General features: G+C 42.7%; 1 protein-coding gene across 1 annotated transcript in view; it reads left to right on the top strand.

The window, feature by feature from the left end:
• VCL (vinculin) overlaps positions 1-13,752 on the top strand; it is a 1,795,541-nt gene that overhangs the window by 1,742,105 nt on the left and 39,684 nt on the right. The window contains exon 24 of the mRNA XM_044055664.1: positions 5,542-5,646. Coding sequence (XP_043911599.1) covers positions 5,542-5,646 — 105 coding nt within the window. The remainder of the gene's footprint in view (positions 1-5,541; positions 5,647-13,752) is intronic.

Raw genomic sequence — 13,752 nt, forward strand, 5'->3', positions numbered from 1 at the left:
GTAGGTACTAGGCTATCGGCCCAAGGGCTTAAGTAAGCCTAGCCAACAAGGTTCCCTGGCTTACGCCACCCAAGAAAGTTATTTTCCTGTGCCCCTGTCGAGCAGAGACACAGAAGTGATCCCCGGGGTGTATTTCCTATGTCCCATCCACGTATCAAGATTTTTCTTGAAGAGTGCTAATGAGGAACTTTGCTTGACATAGATGGGTAGCTTGTTTCAGAGTAAGGGAAGTCTCTGGGACAGGAATCTATCCCTCCAGCATGTCCTGTTTGTTTATTGTGGTGACAAGGTTTAGGTCCCTAGAGTGTGTAGCTCGGAGGGATTGGGTTTCTTTAGGTGTAGCATATCCAACAGCTCTGGGTTTGACATAGCTTTATATGTTGGGCAGAGATCACCTTGGAGTAGGCGATATGCTACGGAGTAAAGCTGGAGTTTTTTGAGCCGGTCAGTGTAGGGCATCTGTTTTGAGGCCAGTAATCCTCTTTGTGAGGTACTTCTGTGACCTTTCCAGCTGCTGCAGATGTCTTGAGGTACATTCCAAAAGGGGCATTGTACTCTATAATGGGTCTATTGAGTGTCGAGTAGAGGGGAACAATGACCTCTTTTTTCCCTAGATGAGAACCCTTTTGTGATGATTTGTGCTACGTAGAAGGATTCCCTGACTACTCTGGCGATGTGATCATCAAAGGAGAGACTACTGTCCATTTGGGTCTCCTATCACACATTCAGCATTAAGTAGACTGACGCCTATGTGGTTGTTCATGGGTACAGAGTTTTTACCAAAGGGGATGACAATGCAATTTTTGGCTTTGAACTTGAGGCCATGGTTCTGACACCAGGCATCTGTCTCAGTGAGGCCCTTCTGTAGGATGTCCACATCATTTGGGGACTCTGCTATGGCTCCTAGTTTGCAGTCATCTGCGAACGTCGTTAGCCAAAGGGCCTTCTGTGTCAGCGTGTACTTCAGAGAAGTAGATACCAAACAGGAGAGGTTCCAGGACTCACCCCTGTGGTACTCCACTTGTCACTGGTTTGAAGTCAGATTTGGATTTTGCAACTTTTACAGTGTGGGTTCTGTCAGTGAGCCAATTGGCAACCCATCTTATGATGTAGGGATTTATACCTAGTTTAGTGAGTTTAGCTATAATTCCAGAATGGGGGATGGTGTCGAAAGCCTTGGCAAGGTCAAGATAGGCTGTGTGAACCACTTTACCCTCATCTACAGCTTTGGTGACTGCCTCAAAGTCGTCAATCAGGTTCAGGAGGCATGATCTGCCTTTCACAAACCCGAACTGGGTGGGGTCCAGAGTTTGGAGGTTACCAATGTCTTTGTTTATGCGTTCCATGATAATATGTTCCATGGCCTTACAGACCAGGCTCGTCAGGCTAATAGGGTGATAGTTACCGGGATCAGTGGTGGCCCCCCTTTGTGGAGTGGGTTAACTGTTGCCGTGTGCCATTCAGTTGGCACAAAGTCTGATGTGAGGCTATGATTGAACATGGTGCTTAGGTGGGGGAGCCACTTCATTCTGAAGTTCATGTAAAATGCAGCCTGGGATGTTGTCGATTCCCATGGATGCTGTGTTTTTGGCTTTAGAGAGTGCAGATTTTACCTGTGTAGTTATTACAGGGACTCTGCATTCTTCCTGTATAGTTATGGCCCCTTTAGGGGGTGAGAGGGGGGGTAAAGTTAGCACTGAACCTATCTGCCAGGATGTTGGCAATATCAGTTGGCTCTGTAATTTTCATGCCGTTGTGATGTAATTCAGAGCAGATCTGGGTGTTGCCATTGAGATTCTTGACATAGCTATAGAATGCTTTGTGGTTGTCCCTAGAATCAGTGGTGATTTTGTTTTTGTAGCTAGCTTTGGAGGATCTTATAAGGGATCTCAGCTTCTTACTGAGTCTGACCAGGGAACTCCTCCACTCATGGGATTTTACTCTCTTTTGCAACAGTTTCTTCCTTCTGTTGTAGAGTTTATGGCAGGGGACCACCAGATTGGCTTCCTTATTTTGGAGGATAGCGTCTTGGTTCTGTTTGGGATCCATGCACTTGTGTAAGTGCTTATAGAGTGCATCTTTGTAGGATTCAGCAGTCGTAACTGTATTGTCCATTCGCATGGGTGTCATGAAGTTCGCCACTTCTGTCTTAAGAAGCATGAAGTTGGCTTTGGAGAATTTTTTTACTGTGATTTCCTTAATGGGGGGTGGGGGCAGGATGTGGATATGTAGGGTGATTAGCTTATGGGGGGATCTGACCAACGAGGTGTTGACTTCGGGTGTGTAACACCAGTCACTCATGTTGATAATGACCAGATCTAGGGTATTGTTGCCTCTGGTGAGGGTGTAGATAAGTTGATCCAGGAAATTAGAATTTATGAATTCCAGAAAGTGTTGAGCGAAGGAATTGGTACAGGAATAGTTTTCCCAGTTAATGGTGGGGTAGTTGAAATTGCCCATTAGGGTGTTTGATTGAACCCTAATATTTTCCAGTATATCTATTTATTTATTTATTTAAATTTGTTGACCGGGAGTGTCCGACTGGACGTAGGTCCATTTTCAGTGGAGGCCCGGGGAGAAAAGCTCCACAGTTAAAATAAACAGACAGTAGTTACATTGGATTACATAGCGATTAACAAATTAACATAGCAATTACTTACAACATATTTACAGATGAAGAACATAGTACATCAGTAGACAACTAGAATCTTTATCTGTGAAGTACATAACAGACATTAACAAATGTTACAATGAGAAGTTTCTGTTTTATAATAAGTACTAGGCTTATGAGCATCTGAGCTTGCTATAATCAAGGTAGTTAGTGGAATGGAAAGAAAGGTAGTGGTTGGATGGGGTGGATGATATTAGAGTGGGAGTTGCAAGGGCATAGCCAGCATGTTTTTATGTGTGCTTTTAGTAAAGTTTTGAAGTGGGTGCATGATGGTACAGAGGTAATTGTGGTTGGCTATGGTGCAAGAGAATAGTGCTTCACCAGCAGAGTTATTCGCTTTAGTCATCTGCAAGTGATTTTTGTTGCTGGATCTTAGTGGTCTGGTGGTGTGATAGGGTTGGAGTAGATTCTGGAGGGATGGGACATTTAGTGGATGGTTTACTAGTTTGTGGGCGAGTGAGAGTTGATATCACTGACGGAGGTGAGGGAGTTCAAGCCAGCCCAGTTCAAAAAGTGAGAGACAGTGGTGACTATGGTAGAATGCCCCTGAGGCGAATTTGGCAATTTTGTTGTAGCAGGTCTTTAGCTTGTTTAGATCGCATTGCCTTAGGTTGGTATATATTGGAGAGGCATAAAATAGGAATTTGTCAAGAAAAGAGGAGTGGGAATCCTGTGGCATGGTGGGGGATCTGTAGCATGCTACAATTTGGATTGCAGTTTTTCCCAGCGTTAGTTGCACTTGGATAACCTCGGATGCATTATGCTGAGCAACTAGCCTGGAGGTGTGGATATCCTTAATGAATATGGACACATCTCCACCTTTGGTGCTCCGGTCCAGGTTAGATGCCTGAAAAGTGTGGTATGAGTTATAGCCTGGTAATGCAGGGGTGCACTCTGGAGCCTTGAACCAGGTCTCAGTCACTGCACAGATATCAATGTTCTCCATTTTAAGGAGTGCCTCAAGTGAGTGCATTTTGAGATTTAGACTTCTAGCATTGAGTAGCATTACCCTCAGTTTTTGCTTGCCTGTTCCTATTACAGTGGTGAATTTGTCATTTGAACCTTGCCTAAAAAAGGCACTATAGGGGCAGCAAGAGCCTTATCCAGTATCCAGAATCCCAGGGGTGACAGGTGCAGGCCATCTCTGGCAAAACATCATGGTCTATCAACCATGTTGTCCCAGGCAGACAGATACTGGATCCCCTTAGAATGACATCAGAAGCTTAGCCAATTGTTGAAGTCAATAATTTTGTCCTTGTACTGCCTTATCATTCTGGGTGATGGCAGGATGCTAGTCAGGGCTAGGGTCATACCTGCCTGCGCTACATGATCAGAGAGCTCTTCCATGTCTCTTCATGTAGTCCAGGGAGGTACGTCTCAGGTCATTCACGCCAACATGGGCAACGACAGAGTCATATTTGTACTTGTTGTGGAGTGACCTGAGTGCGTGGGTTATGTGGCGGATCCTGTCATCTGACAGGCAGCTGACAGTAACCTTCTCCTTGTTTAGCCTGGTGAGTGGGACGTCAGTGTGCCTGACTATAGAGTCACCTATGACTAGTGTGTTCGGTACGTTGTTTTGCCTTGTGGGCTGTGGTGGAGTGGCACACTGAGTCTGTGGGCTATGTGTCATTTGGGGGTGGAGGTTGCTTGCGTTCCTGCTTTGGAGGTGTCTGTTGCTTGAGCAGATTATTATTGAGAGCCCCCACAAATATTTTTGTGTTTCCATGTGTGGATTTTGGTGGTGTAGGTTTAGTGGTACTATGTGATGAGTGTAGTGTGGTGCAAGTGTTTACCTTCTCCTCTTGAATGTCAACTTCAGTCTTGGTTGGAGAGAGCTTTACCTCCAGTTTGGCTAGATAAGTGCATCTCTCACAGGTTGTGTTGTTGGGTGGTAGGAGGAGAGGGTTGTCTGTGTACTTGAGGCAATTGTTACATTGCCCCAAGATGCCCAGATTCATCAGATAGACAGGAGAGAACACTGTGAGGTGACCCTTGGACATGCCTGAATAAAAAATTACTTTCCTCTAAACAAGTGAGTATAAGAGCTGTTTTTCTCTAAGCAAGTGAGGAAAGTAAGTACAAAAACTGTTTTCCTCTAGGTAGAGAGGAAGGTTGAGTGCTGTAGTAATTTGTAGCTTATTTAGTGCTAACAAGTTCTGAACAAGTGCTGAGCATGAATAAGCAAATTCAAGTGCTAAAACTAAGAATCTGTTCCTGGATCTTGTGGTAGATAGGCTACCTAGTGCTTATCACTCCCACTGATAAGCTAGAATGCTTCCCTCCAACACAGAAAGGCTTGGGGGGGCTCAGAAGCTTACAAAACTGTCCTGGATGCAGCAAATCTGTATCTGGACTAGACTAGTTACAGGAAAGGTGGGAAACAAGTGCAAACACGGGCTTTTAAACCAGAAAGTTGAAAGAGATGGAAAAACTTCCCAAACGGCCAATAAACTACAATTTCTGGGCCAGAAACCACTCTTGTGGTAGATAGGCTACTACCTAGTGCTTACCAATCCCACTGATAAGCTAGAAGGCTTCTCCTCTTAACACAGAAAGGCTTTGGGGGGGGGGGGGGGCTCAGAAGCATACAAGCAGTCCTGGTTACAGCAAATTTGTATCTGGACTAACTAGTTACAGGAATGGTTGGAAACAATCTGAAAGTAATGCATATTTTAAGAAAAACAAAAGTCCTGTCTTTCTTATAAAACACAAATTTTTGCCAGACCAGTTTAAGTTTAATAATTCCACAGTTTATGACCAGATTTCTTGTATGTTGAAAAAACATATTTCAAAAGACTTGTTAGTAAAAAATTTGTATGTGATGATCTGTACAATAGTTAAGTAAAACGCTTTCCATTTTTTTCCAGGTGTGTGAACGTATTCCAACAATCAGCACACAACTGAAAATTCTGTCTACAGTGAAAGCCACTATGTTGGGTAGAACAAACATTAGCGATGAGGAATCTGAACAGGTAAGCCAGGACATGTTCATTTCCTTGAAACCATTGTAGAGTTTGAAGATGAAGTCTATCACATGCTGAAGTGCTGTTGTATAGTCACACTTACTTATAAGAGATTTAAATAGCATACTGAATACTAAACCTTGGTATGCATGCAAATATTTTTGAATAGCCAGTTCCAGACATTTGCTTCCCCCCCCCCCCCCCCCAAGATAGAGATTTGTAACAGGGGTGTAAAAGAATTTTGTAGGTGTAAAATGTTGACTCCCTAAAATTTTACATGAAACTAAATTTTTGTCTTTTGTTCTTCTGACATTGGCTGAGTAGACATCTTCCCAAAAATACAGAATCAGAAATATTATTCTTGGCAGAGGGTTAATAGTCTATCTAGATTTCCTGACTGAAATCCCTTGTACTGTGCCACTGTCCCTTCACCCTTGTTTAAAACACCTTGTTCTGTTTCCTAGTTTGTCTATCCCATGGTCAAATTCAGATGTTTTGCTCTTTGCCACCCAGTCTGATAACCTGTTTCACTTGTCTGTCATCCTTTTCACAAAATTTTTTATATCCATATTAAGGATTCAACTATCAGCAGCATCCTAAACCTGGGGAATTTATGCGAGGACAACCTTGACTCACCTTCTAAAGTAAAGTTAAGGAGAAGAAATTGCAAAAAATCAACAGGGACTTGAGGGACAAGGAGGAACCACAAATCCATAATTATTCAAACAGGAGAAGTAGGTACCCACATAGACACAATAGTGGGAAACATTTTGGTAGGCACTGAAGCACGAACCACCTCCCCAAGCAAGATTTTGGAACACAAGGGAGCCTGGCTACATACACTGCTGATCAGAGAAGGAGCCAGGCAGAATTTTCACCAGGGCCACCAGGAACATGGACCCAACTTAGTTGCACCCAGCACCAACACGAGGCAAAAGTACATGAGGGAAACATCCGCCAACCAGAACCACCAGACTTCCAACAGGGAGGGGCACAATGGAGCAGCCCTTCACCCTGACTCAGAGGTCTCCACATGGGCACCAACAACAGAGGAATAGGTGCTGGACAGGATACAGGGATCTGAGGGATTTGGAGAGATCAGCACAACAGAAGGGACCCACCAGAACCAACAACAAAACAGGATTAAGATCTGAAACCACTTGACAAAACCACGGACTCACAGTAGCAAGAAATCTTAGTTAAGGGTCTGACTTTTATACCTTTTAACAGAAGCAACTTGGTGGAAACAGTGACCATTGTTAAACTGTATGTGAGGAAATTGAATCTCATTGAAAAACACTTTGACAAAGATAAGGATGGAATCAACACTGACAGAAATGACAGTGGTATAAAATGGAATCAACACTGATAGAAATGACAGCGGTATAAAATGGAATCAACACTGATAGAAATGACAGCGGTATAAAATGGAATCAACACTGACAGAAATGACAGCGGTGTAAAGTGGAATCAACACTGACAGAAATGACAGCGGTGTAAAATGGAATCAACACTGACAGAAATGACAGCGGTGTAAAATGGAATCAACACTGACAGAAATGACAGCGGTGTAAAATGGAATCAACACTGACAGAAATGACAGCGGTGTAAAATGGAATCAACACTGATAGAAATGACAGTGGTATAAAATGGAAAAAAACATTGCCTTTTGCCTCCTATGCACCCCACCCCGAGTGCTTATGAGAGCAAATGTGAGACTGATATCCACAAGGGCCTCGGTAAACCACCTAGGAAGAAGTTGTAGAGCATTAGCAAAGAGGAACTGGCTGCTCTAAAAAATCTGAGCAAAGATAAGACTCTCAGGATCGTGAAGGCGGAGGCATCTTAATTACAGATGCAGCTGCTTATAATTCCAATATTGAGGTCATGCTTGACAATAACCGGTTTTGCAATAAGTGTGATTTTAACACTGTAAATATTGCTTATAGTAATTTAAGAGAGCATTGAAGAATTCCACATGAGGATGATTTATTAGATGAAAGTCAAATATGCAAAGGTATGGCTCCAGAATAAACAGTTGTAAAAAATCCAAGGCAGCAATAATATAAATCCAAATACTCAAAGGAGCTTGATGTTAGCTCAGCTTTATTCACACAAGCGCTTTCACAAGTAGCTTCGTCAGGTGACGAATAAAGCTGAGCTAACATAAAGTTCCTTTGATTATTTGGATTTATATTATTGCTGCCTTGGATTTTTTACAGCTGTTTATTCTGGAGCCATACCTTTGCATATTTGACTTTCATAGGGTTTCTATTTTTATTGCAAAGGTTATAGTTGTTGGTTTGGTGAGTTTTTTATTCCTTTTCAACTATTATTTATTAGATGCCAAGCTTTTTGACTTTTTGTTCACCCCCACCCCCAAAATACCAAGCTTCTTTGGGATCCCAAAACCCCATAGGAATATCTCTGATCCTCCTACTGACCATAGTGGCAAGTGGTTGTTCCATACCTGAGATAATATCAATATACCTGAGATAATATCAATATACCTTGATACCCTGACAAAACCAATGACAGAGGCCAACAAGTCTGTTCATAGGTTGGTACTGGGCTATCTGCCTGAAGGCATATATTAGCCCAGCCACGTTGTGCAGTATTCACCGTCCCTTTAGTAGTTCCCTAGACCCTTGTACTAGCAGCTAGTACCCTTGGCCCCTATCTAGTAGTGCTGTTGGTGTGATCCCCGGTGTGAACTTTCTGTTACCCATCCACTCATCAAGGTTCCTGTTGAAGAGTGCTAGTGAGGGGCTCTGTCGTATGTAGATTGGGACCCTGTTCCATAGTAAGGGAAGTCTCTGCGAAGGGAATCTATCCCTCCAGCATGTTCTATTCATTGTTGTGTTGAGGTTTATATCCCTAGAGCATGTAGCTCGAGTAGATTTGGTTTTGCTAAGATGGAGCATGTTCAACAATTCTGGGTTGGACATGGCTCTCTATGTTAGACAGAGATCGCCTCTGAGAAAGCGGTATGCAACAGAGAACAGTCTTAGCTTTTTCAATCGTGCTGCATAGGACAACTGTTTGAGTCCAGTAATCCTCTTGGTTAGGTACCTTTGTGGTCTCACCAGCTGCTGGAGATGTCTAGCCAGGTACATTCCAATTGGTGCATTGTACTCAATAATGGGTCTTATGAGGGAAGAGTAGAGGGGCACCATTACATCCTTAGATCTTGATGCAAACCCTTTCGTGATCAGATGGGTCACATAGAAGGATTTTCTAACCACTTTGGCAATATGGTTATCAAAGGAAAGCTGACTATCTACTTGGGTGCCTAGATCCCTGATTTCCTCTTCAGATTTCAGGGGATTACCTCCTATGTTGTAGTTTGCGGGTAGTCTGTTTTTTCCAAAGGGGATTACTACGCATTTTTTTGCATTTAGCTTGAGACCATGGCTTTGACACCATGCTTCAGTCTCATTTAGGCCCTTCTGGAGGATCTCCATGTCGGCCGGAGGCTGCACCCAGTTTGCAGTCCGCAAACTTAGTCAGCCACAGCCCTTCCGTGCTTGCCTGTACTTCTGAGAAGTATATGCCAAACAGGAGCCAACTGTTATTTTAAAGACTCTGGGTTTTCTTGGTAAAATTAGAGATATTCCAGTTATGAATTCCACTATCAAAGACTCAGAGAAACTTTGTCATTTAGGACCACACAAGTGCAGCCTAAACGAAATTACAAATGTCAGCTCATGAGAGAAGTGCAGTACAAATAACGGGTTCATATTATAAGCACGTAAACTGAATCACGCAAACACATATTGAGTGACACGTAAAGGGCGAAAGCCCAAAACATCGAATCCCAAACACGACAAAACCAACAAATAAATACTGTAACTAACTGTTGTATGCAGGGGGGCAAGCCGCTCCTGCACCCCCACACCCCTACTTAAATATACCAACTCTGAGATCGCACCCCATTGAAGCAAAGGGAAGAATTCCCTATGGCGGTATCCATTCATACCTTCGATATTGTGAATTTTCGCTCTCTACGTGTCGCTCAGTACGTGTTAGCGCGATTCAGTTTTCGTGCTTATATGAACCCCAAATAACATAGATACAGCAGTATCAAAGAATAACATAAGAAAGAAAATAACACACATGATATGCAAGAGGTAGTTCACATTACATAAACACATTCATTACCCATTATCCAGTGATAAATAAGTATACCCACCACCAAACCCCTACACTGTTAAGATAGAGAATAAATAGAGACTAGTGAATAGCAGCTGTTTAGCTACAATATTGCAGTTGTTAACCTTAGACGTGACTCAGTATAGCCATCTTATTGCATAATAGTAATTTTATTTTATTTTACATTTGTTAACCGGGCTGGTCCAACTGGATACATGTCCATTTTCAGCAGAATACCGGGCAGAAAATCTCCAAGTGAAAATATTAATAAACATTAATAAACAGAGTTGCAAATATAGCTCAGAGAAAAATAATAGCATTAGCATATTTTCACAGTGGCAACAATAAGCAATTAATTACAAATAGAGGGTGTTCAAATTGAGCATGATGGCAGAAAAGTAAGTTTTAGTAAAGATTTATATGCAGGATAAATGAGAGCACTGGGAGCAGAATGTAAGCACGATAAATGAGAGCACTGGGAGCAGAATGTAAGCACGATAAATGAGAGCACCAGGAGCAGAATATAAGCACGATAAATGAGAGCACTAGGAGCAGAATGTAAGCACGATAAATGAGAGCACTAGGAGCAGAATGTAAGCACGATAAATGAGAGCACTAGGAGCAGAATGTAAGCACGATAAATGAGAGCACTAGGAGCAGAATGTAAGCACGATAAATGAGAGCGCCAGGAGCAGAATGTAAGTACGATAAATGAGAGCGCCAGGAGCAGAATGTATGCAGGATAAATGAGAGCGCCAGGAGCAGAATGTAAGTACGATAAATGAGAGCACCTGGAGCAGAATGTAAGTACGATAAATGAGAGCACTAGGAGCAGAATGTAAGTACGATAAATGAGAGCACTAGGAACAGAATGTAAGCACGATAAATGAGAGTACTAGGAGCAGAATGTAAGCACGATGAATGAGAGCACTCGGAGCAGAATGTAAGTATGATAAATGAGAGAACTAGGAGCAGAATGTATGCATGATAAATGAGAGGACTAGGAACAGAATGTAAGCATGATAAATGAGAGCACTGGGAGCAGAATGTAAGCACGATAAATGAGAGCACTGGGAGCAGAATGTAAGCACGATAAATGAGAGCACTGGGAGCAGAATGTAAGTACGATAAATGAGAGCACTGGGAGCAGAATGTAAGTACGATAAATGAGAGCGCTAGGAGCAGAATGTAAGTACGATAAAAGAGCGCTAGGAGCAGAATGTATGTACGATAAATGAGAGCGCTAGGAGCAGAATGTATGTACGATAAATGAGAGCGCTAGGAGCAGAATGTAAGTACGATAAATGAGAGCGCTAGGAGCAGAATGTAAGTACGATAAATGAGAGCGCTAGGAGCAGAATGTAAGTACGATAAATGAGAGCGCTAGGAGCAGAATGTAAGCACGATAAATGGGAGTACCGGGAGCAGAATGTAAGCACGATAAATGAGAGCACTGGGAGCAGAATGTAAGCACGATAAATGAGAGCGCCGGGAGCAGAATGTAAGCACGATAAATGAGAGCGCCGGGAGCAGAATGTAAGCACGATAAATGAGAGCGCCAGGAGCAGAATGTAAGCACGATAAATGAGAGCGCCAGGAGCAGAATGTAAGCACGATAAATGAGAGCGCTAGGTGTAGAATGTAAGCACGATGAATGAGAGCACTAGGAGCAGAATGTAAGCACGATGAATGAGAGCACTAGGAGCAGAATGTAAGCACGATGAATGAGAGCACTAGGAGCAGAATGTAAGCACGATAAATGAGAGTACTAGGAGTAGAATGTAAGCACGATAAATGAGTACTAGGAGCAGAATGTAAGTACGATAAATGAGAGCACTAGGAGCAGAATGTAAGTACGATAAATGAGAGCACTAGGAGCAGAATGTAAGTACGATAAATGAGAGCACTAGGAGCAGAATGTATGCACGATAAATGAGAGTTGTTGTTGCATCTTTCGGCTTTTCCCGGTTAGGGGTCGCCACAGCGGAACTCCGGTCCACTAATGATTGGCAGTAGATTTTTACGTACCCAGTTGTCAGCCCTGACGTACAACCTCCAACGAAGGTACGCCCATTCACGCATGTCTCCACACACAAGACGCTTTAGCTAAGAATCGAACAGGACAACATCTTACTGTGAGGCGACAACACTACCGCAGCACCACCACCGCAGTCAAAATCGTAAGCTAGTCAAGGTTAGTACAGGGGCAGAGCCAGTGAGTCATAAGGTGAGTTCTGAGTTGGGATTTGAAACTGGGAAGAGAGGAGATAGCAGTGAGGTTGGCAGGAATGGAATTCCAGGCTTTTCCTATTGAGTTAGAGAACAAGGAGTCACCTGCCAAGTTGTTGGATTTACAGGTTGATATAAAAAGTTTGTTAGAAGAACGTAGGCTTTTGTGATTGCAATAAGGAGTAATAAGGGTAGTAAGTATAGGGGTGTTGGTAGGTTTGTAGATGATTTTATGGGCTAAGGAGAGCTGGAGAAATAAGATCAGATTTTGCAGCTCAAGCCATCCCAATTGTTTTAAGTTTAAGCAGTGGTGAGTTCTAAAGGTGGAGCCAGAGGCAAATCTGGCAGTACTGTTGTAGACGACAGCCAGTTTGGTGAGGTTAGTTTTGGATAAATATGTGTAAATAGGGGAGGCTTAAAGGAGGGTAGAAATCAGATGGGAATGGGCAATGGAAGTTCTGGCAAGTGGTGTAAAAAATGGTTTAATTCTAAACAGGGAGCCTAGTTTTCTGTTAACTAATTTTATAGTGTTGTTAATGTGAGAATCAAAGCATAGGTTGTTGTCCATCTCTACTCTGAGGAGCCTGGTGGTAGGGTCAGGTGATATGTTGGTGCCATTACTAGACAAGACAGAGAAGTTGAGTGGTGAGGATTTATGAGTGGGGGAGAAAAGTAACAGTTTGGTTTTCTTGGGGTTTAAGATTAAGCATTGTTTTAGGAACTATGTTTCAACGTTTTGGAAAGTATGTTGGGTGATAGAGTGCATTTCGGAGAGAGATGAGGCAGAACAAATCAGAGTAGAATCATCAGCATATTGTATACAGGTTGCAGAGGAAATACTGGTATGTAGATCATTAATAAAAATAGAAAACAGAAGGGCGCCAAGTATTGAGCCTTGGGGGACTCCAAGAGTAATGTGTAGGAGGATGGATAAGTTGTTTTGCCAGAGCACTGTCTGTTATGAAGATATGACTCGAACAACTTTATAGCACAAGAGTCGAGAGCAAAAGCTTTAAGTAAGTTTAACAGTATATGGTGATTGACCATATCGAAGGCTTTGGATAGGTCAATAAAGAGAGAAGAGGTAAGTATATTATTATTCTGTTTTTTGTTGATGCAGTCAGTAAAGGAAAGGAGGGCTGAAGTGGTGCTGTGGAAAGGCGTGAAGCCATGTTGACAGTCAGCTAGTAAGTTGTAATTTAACAGGTGTTTAAGTTGTTTTTGGATGCATTTTTCCATGATTTTAGCTAGGGGGCAGAGTAAGACTATGGGACGGTAGTTTGAGAGTTCTGTTGAGATCCCACCTTTATGCAGGGGAATGATATGTGAAACTTTCCAGAGTGAATGAATGTAGCCTTCAACAAAGGTTCTGTTAATCAGAATGGAAATGGGATAGGGTAATGGTTTGGCTGCAATTTTTAGATACTGAGCCAGTAGAAGGTCAGCAGAAGGAGAGGAGGTTTTAAGTTTGTGGAGAAGAGAACAGATAAGTGATGTGGGTACAGGTTGCAGTTGAAAAGTGGGAATAGAAGTTAGAGGAGGAGGGCTGAGAGGAGATATTGGGGGCTAGTTGATTAGTTAGAGACTGGACAGTTTCAGAAAAGAAGGTATTGAAGGCATCAGCAGTTTGTTTAGGGTTGTTTTGGGAAGTGCCTAAGAGGCACGGGGTGTCAGAGTGGCCAGGCTTTGAGAGTATTTATACCTGCCCAGAACTTTTGTGGATTTTCTTGGTTA

The sequence above is a fragment of the Protopterus annectens genome, chromosome 14.part0 (assembly GCF_019279795.1).
Source record: "Protopterus annectens isolate FY-2018-M chromosome 14.part0, PAN1.0, whole genome shotgun sequence".
Classification (NCBI taxonomy): Eukaryota; Metazoa; Chordata; order Ceratodontiformes; family Protopteridae; genus Protopterus; species Protopterus annectens.